At 47.5% G+C, this 6,754-nt stretch overlaps 1 protein-coding gene across 3 annotated transcripts in view; it reads right to left on the bottom strand.

Annotated features, from left to right (window-relative positions):
- The window catches only part of CPOX (coproporphyrinogen oxidase), an 18,749-nt gene extending 12,001 nt beyond the window's left edge, over nt 1-6,748 (bottom strand). For 2 of the 3 annotated variants that reach the window (XR_003095420.1, XM_025210904.1), the window contains exons 1-3: nt 6,573-6,748; nt 2,392-2,535; nt 606-716 (exon numbers count right to left, since the gene is read on the bottom strand). Coding sequence is in view for 2 of the 3 variants with exons in the window: in XM_025210904.1 (XP_025066689.1) it covers nt 606-716; nt 2,392-2,535; nt 6,573-6,738 (421 nt within the window). In the remaining variant the exon portion in view is untranslated. The remainder of the gene's footprint in view (nt 1-605; nt 717-2,391; nt 2,536-6,572) is intronic. The other variant, XM_025210905.1, reaches the window with a different exon arrangement.
- Nucleotides 6,749-6,754: the final 6 nt, after the last annotated feature.

Below are 6,754 nucleotides of genomic sequence, written 5' to 3'. Positions count from 1 at the left end.
TCAGCAGGGATTGTCAGATGTGGACCACAAGACCCTAAATTCCCCTTTTTCTTTATTGAAAAAGAGAAACAACGTTGCAATCCCTACACTTTTCTGAATAAACCAAATTTCACACAGAATTCTCTCTCTATCTGCCCGGCTATTTTAAAAGGGTACATTCACATTTATTACATTTTACAATTTTTAACCCCATGAGAAAGGACAGAGTCAGTTTGAATTACTGTCAATAATCGGGAAAGATGTTTAAACTCTGATTTTCCCATGAATTGTATTATTAACATTTATCTGCCTTGGCATTATGTCTCACTCATGTTATACTCAGTCTTAAACAATTAGAATTACAATATCCTGCACTGATCACTTTACAAGCAGCAATTAAGTTGTAAATGCCTTTAAGGTAGTTGCAAGTATTATTATACATATTTTTTAAAAAGCATAAACAAAGGCTTAAGGTTCAAATTGCCCAGTGTGATCTAATAAACTTAGGGCACAGCTGGAAACAGAACTAAAGCCAGTCTTAATTCTTTGCTCTAACCACAATATTATGCTTCCTCCGAATCAAGTCTGTGTCCATATTTCAACACACTTGAGATTATGAATCTTACCATCTGCTTGCTCAATTTCAAAATATCTGTAGTTGAAGTGTATAGTTGGAACGTGAGGATTCTTTGGGTGGATAACAGAGCTTACACCCATGGCACAAAATGGTAGTTTACCTAGACAGCAACAAGCACATAAGAAGTAGATTTTAAAGAAGAGAAACCAGCACCATGAAGACTTTCAAACCATGGCTCCATTCCTAGAACAACTAGCTCTGTATAGAATCTCATTGAAGTTGGGGGACTACAAAAATGGGTTTCACAAAAAGGAGCTAATTAAGAATTAAAGGCTCTCTCTCAGGATTATTGCTAAAATGTACGGCAAAGAGCTGGTACTGTGTGTATGCAGTCTCCTCGCCAAACAAATCACAATATTTGCAATATGAAAAAATTCAGTGATCTCAAACTCTCACATTGCTCAGTCATTTATTACAGCGTTCTCATGGTCAGAAAACAGACCCCAAAATGGCACCCAAAACACCTCATACACTTGTTCCCTGTGTATCCAGGCAGGAGAGGAGTTATGGCATTTTGCTAAGACTTGAGAAGTGAGGGTTCAAGCCTTGCTCTGGACTCATGCCAAAGACCACCTACAGTTGTAAATAAGCCCGTGTTTGTTTAGGCGAGGAAGTCAAAGGTGGTGAGACATGATGCTAACTAGGGGTATGTGATTCGGATTTCAGCCCGAATGGGGGACAGCAATTCGATTAATTGATTCAGATCACTGTTCTCGATCAGATTCGGCCGAATGCGAATCTGAAGATTTGGTGCCGATTCAGAGAATCAGCAATTCAGCCACAGACACAGCTTTAAAGGTTTTTTCTACATACCTCGAGGTATGTATCAGTGTGCGGCTCGTGAACACTGAGATACTGGGGCGGATGGAGTGTCCCATAGAAGCACAGCCAGCGCGCCGCCCCCCCCCACCCCCCCAGCAGCAAACCCGGAAGTCGATCAGAATTACTTCTGGGTCTGCTGGCAAGCGCGCCAAGGGCCCCTCCTGGCTCGGCGATTGGCTGCAGGGGGACCCCAGGTGCCTCCTAAGACCCAGGAAGCACCAGTCGCTGAGCCAGGGGACCCCCCCCCCATGCGCTCCCCGGTAGACTGGGAAGTGGACCAGAAGTGCTTCTGGTCCACTTCTGGATCTCCTGCCGAGCACATTGGCGAGCCCCCACAACCTGTGCTCCCATGGGATACTCCATCCGCCCCAGCATCACAGCAGTCATGAGCTGCTTGGTACCTTGAGGTATGTAGAAAAAACATTTAAAGCTGTTTCTATGTCTGAATCACCGAATGTTTCCGAATCTCTTCAGAGGGTTCTGATTTGATTCGGATTCAGAGATTTGGCCACCAAATTGGGCTGAATCTCCGTTGAATAGAATCAGGAACCAAAGATTCGCACAGCCCTAATGCTGACTACATCATTCTGTCATGTGCCACTGGCTACAGAAACTGGTCTACCTTGCCCAGATTAACCTTACAGGCTGCCAGACATGAGAGGACTTTGACTTCTGCACTCAAGAGAGGAGCAAGACAAGAGATGAAACATATTGATATGCAAGCCATGGGAGATTTGAAAGTTTCCAAGCTAGGTGATTCAGTCAAACACCTGTCGTTTTATTAAATGAATTATAGAGCACAAAGAGAGAAATTCATTCAGACACTTGGTTTTCTTCATATTATGTGTGCAGATGATATGGCTTATAAGGCAATACTTCAGTCTCACATCTGCCTCCTATGCACCCATTCAGTAACACTGTAAAGTTAATCAAGTTTATTAGCATGTTTTTACCATCTTTAGTCTTCAGAGTTTTCCCTCTGCTTCTCATCTGTTGTGCAGCTTCCTCAGAAAGATGACCAAATACTACGGACACATTAACACCTGCCTTCTCAAAGATATCGCCATCCTGAAGCACACAGCTGATGCCACCACCACCTATCGGAGACAAAGTGCATTTCAAGTCTTAGAAGCACATTATACAGTGTAAAATGCTTGACCACTTACTAGTAGCATAAAAGTGACCATTCAACTCATGAGATTTCTCCTCACGCATTTGCTGGAGCCCTCCCTCACTGCCCTTAATGCATTTTGCCAGTTTTGTAAGACAACAGTGGTAGTGGACAGTGTGGAGCGAGGGAGAGGGGAAAGGACAGAAAGAAAAGTACAGTTTTTCATATTCTTATACTGATCACTATAACCTCTAAAACATGGTAAAAAAAAATCTTACTGTGAATGACTAACGAGTGTTATTCATAAAATTACCCAGCTTTTAAAAATCCATCTATAGTATTTGGTAGTGATGACTTCCTGAAGCAGTACATTTCACCAGATGACCACAGACTGTGAACTACTTAGAGAACAAATTTATTCTGTCACTGGAACCACACAGAAAGGAATTATTAAAAGCTGGTTAGAAAAGCAGCTATACTAGTCACTTGTCACTGTGAGCAGAATATAACAGCCAGTTTTTAACTTCAGAGGCTTTGCTTAAAACCTCAGGACAAAGCTACTGAAAGCAGCAAGAAGGGATATCTTTGCTTGGGTCGCAATAGTATTGTATTTTGAATCTAAATTAGTTTTACATAGCTCCACACCTTCAAAAGGAAAATGTGGCCCTATTTAGCAAGATGCAATACAAAAAACTAGAATATCCCGCTTTGTTCTTAATTCACTGTCACCATTTAAGAGAGATGTTCTACCAAAGCCAGTGGCTTTTACATACTAAGAATACCCCAAGTCATTTAGAAACCTTGGAAAAGCTTGTCTTCCATTTGCCAGCAATATGAATGAAGCATTCCTTGGCTAGCGTGAGGAAGGGGAAATGCATACAGACTTTAAACTTTCATTTAAAGCAAAACTCCACATCTTACAGCAACAAAGTGTCCTCAGAATATGAGCAGATGGCCAGGCACAATCCTTCCAAATTTACAGAGGGCTCCTATGCTTACACAGTGATTTATAAGTTTGCTAAGGCAGCATTTTTCAACCCATGGGTTGCGACCCACTTTTGGGAAGAAGATTTCAGAGGGTTGCGAGCCACGGGTTCAGAAACACTGATCCCGGGAAAGTGCTGAGACTGCAGAAGGGCAGAGTGGCGGCGGGAAGGCGCCGGCCCCTTCCAGTGAGAAGGGACAGGGGAAAGATGCAAGGCTGGGCTGGGTGCTCACAGGGGCAGGGCAGCTAGAAGCTGCTGCTGGGGGGGGGCGCTGTGACCAGGCTGCCTGGCGTGGTATAGCAGCCCCAGCCCAGGGCAGGGGCTGCCACAGGCCTCCCCTCCTTCTCTCTCCAGCCTGTGCTAGGGCTGGACTTGCTCTGCTGCTGCCCGCATGAGCTGGAGCCACAGTGGCCACCACACACTGGCCCAAGCAGGACAGGGACAGCCGGGGGCTCCTCTGGCAGGGCTGGGGTGCAGGGGACTGTGGGATGGAAGTGAGGGACACCAGCAGGGCTGGGGGTGAGTCAGGGGCTCCGGGTCAAGAGTGAAGGACACTAGCATGGCCCAGGGAGACTGGGGATTGTGGTTCACGCACTGGCAGAGCCAGGGGAGTGTGGGTTGGGACAAGCCATGAACCTTTGCAAACGGGTCCTGGTAGGAAAAAAGTTGAGAACCAGTGTGCTAAGGAATGACAGTGTTAGATTAAAAAGGCTCCAGCCCATTTCACTGCTTCTATTCAGAACCAGGACAGCAACAAGAGAACTGTCACTATTAGGTCAGTATCATGGTGTTGCTTGGGAAAGCAATCTGTCTGCAGACACGGAAGTTGTTCAAGTGAAAGGAGGACTCAAAAGGGGCAGCAGAGATGCAAAGTTGGAGACATACAAAGAAGCACAAAGTGGTAGAAACCATTTCCCCCTACTCCTTTCTCCTACTTAGGAAGCTACTGAGGGGAGCAAAGGTTTGGGGGTGGGGGGACAGGGAGATATGGAAAACAACTAGTTTTCATAGTCAAACAGCAGAGGGATCTTCAAATTTAATTAGATACCTACTAATCATAACAAGGTCCACAGACCAACAGCCAATTCTTTCCAGACCTGGAGAGGTCCTGCAGTAGAACCAGTTTTTATAAACATGTTTCTTGACCTCACTGGTAGGTTCTCTCTTGCTTTACATCGGGCTAACAGCATATTTTTATGGCCAGACATGGTCTGGTTAAATTATTCCAGCCCTGATTACATAGCACTCTTCTTTTCCAGGTGATTTTAAACAACACGCAGAATTTCTGCCTTGGGGAATATTATGTCACTAAGCAAGCTAAAACAAAACAGCACCTAGACACACTGGCCATAAAACAATAGGGCCATAAGGAATCTCAACCCTCAGTATGAATGAATATATGCTACTCAGATCATCCCTGACCAACACTTCCCCAACCTCTTCTCCTAAACCTTCAATGAAGAAGATTCCACAACTTCCCTGGGACGGTCTTTTCTGCTGCCTCCTTGTTCTACCAATAAGGAAGTTTTTTCTTTCTGATATAAATCTACTTTGCTGCAACATAAAGCCATTGCTTCATCACCTACCCTCTACAACACAGGAGGGAACATCCACTCCCTTATGGCAGCCTGTCAGATATGTGAATACTGCTATCACACCTTTCCCCTTCACAGACTTTTCTGCATGCTTAACATGCCTCCTTCTGCAACAACATGGCCTTTTCATGCAGCACAGCAAATAATATATCTTAGAGATTAAACAAGTCATGGAAGATATGGAGGCTGGCACAGAGAAGTTCAGGGGCAGATCCAGGTGGGGGCACTTGCCCCCACCCCACAAAGGGGTGGAGGCCCCTTTGATTCCTGCTCCAGACTGGCCCTCATCTGTACTCTGGGGCGAGGAGGGAGGGGAAGGGACCAACCTGGTCATGAACGGACAAGAAGACAGACCTATTTGTCACCTTTAAGAATGTGGGCATAGCCCACCAAGTTTCTTATTAGCCTCCCTCAGGCAGGGAGGATACAGGAAAAAGTGCCAACAGATTCTGTGGGACCAATGATAAAAAAAACAGGGATGGGAGTGCTGGTCACAGGTTCAAAACAAGAGTGCCAAGGGGGAACACTGAGTAGAGCACACTGGACAATGCCCACTGGCCTTCAAGCAACACGAAGGCACCAGCAGACACTGCCCAGTGATGCTCTGCTCGGAGACGGGAGCAAACTAGGGTGAGGAAAGTGGCCCCACAGTCCCAGAGGACCCTCCTGGCCACAGCCTCCTTCCTGGCCAGACCTATTTGATGTGCAGAGAGAAGGTCATGGGCTATTGCCCATGACAGGGAACTATCAGCCTCCCTGAATAAAGGAGACCACTGAGGACACATCAAGTAAATGCGTGGGACCAGAAAAAAACCCAAAAACCAGTGAGGTCACAGATTAATAACTAGGGCACTGGAAAGGGACACCAAACAGTGCACACCAGCCAGCACCCACTGCCCACTGAAGGAGTTGAGGGAGCCTGTAGAGGCGGACCTAGTGAAACACTGTCTGGATATGCAATCGGAGAAGTGCCAGGAAAGCAGCCCCACACTCCCCCTGGGATTCTTCCCTGCCAGAGCCTCCTTCCTGGTCTTATATACCAGTGGGTCTCAACCTGGTTTGTACCAGAACCCATTTGTAAACATCAACGGTCAATCCCGACCCAGTGCCCCTCACACCCAACGCACAGGGTGCCATCCAGGAAGGCCTCAGGCAGCCCCTCGCAGGCTGGACTCTGCCAGCCTGTAAGGGAAAAGCCACCGTTTCCCCCATTTTCCTCCTTTACAAGAGAAGCAACGTTTAAAGTTCGTGGACCCATTCGTAAAGCTGGTTCACGACCTTTCCATACACTCTTACACCCCTGTTGGGCCACCATCCGCTCGCTGAGAGTCGCTGTGACCCACAGCCCGCTTGGGCAGAGCCAGGAGGGGGCTGACCAGGAGGACTTGGTAGGGGGGACACGGAGGGGGAAGGCAGGGCCCGAGGAGCGGTGGGATCCTCACCCTCCTGGCGCTCCCAGCTGTCCACGGAAAAGGCGGCGGCGCCGTCCAGCTGCGCCAGCGCGCGGCACACCCGCGCCTGCGTCTCCATGAGCAGCAGCTCCACGCGGCTCCGCATCTCGCCGCGCCGGCTCCGCAGCTCCCGCAGGCCGCTCACCGGCGGCGCCATGAAGTCGTGCCGCTCC

The sequence above is a fragment of the Alligator sinensis genome, unplaced genomic scaffold, assembly GCF_000455745.1.
Source record: "Alligator sinensis unplaced genomic scaffold, ASM45574v1 scaffold327_1, whole genome shotgun sequence".
NCBI lineage: Eukaryota > Metazoa > Chordata > Crocodylia > Alligatoridae > Alligator > Alligator sinensis.
This window is presented reverse-complemented; position numbering and strand designations above follow the sequence as displayed.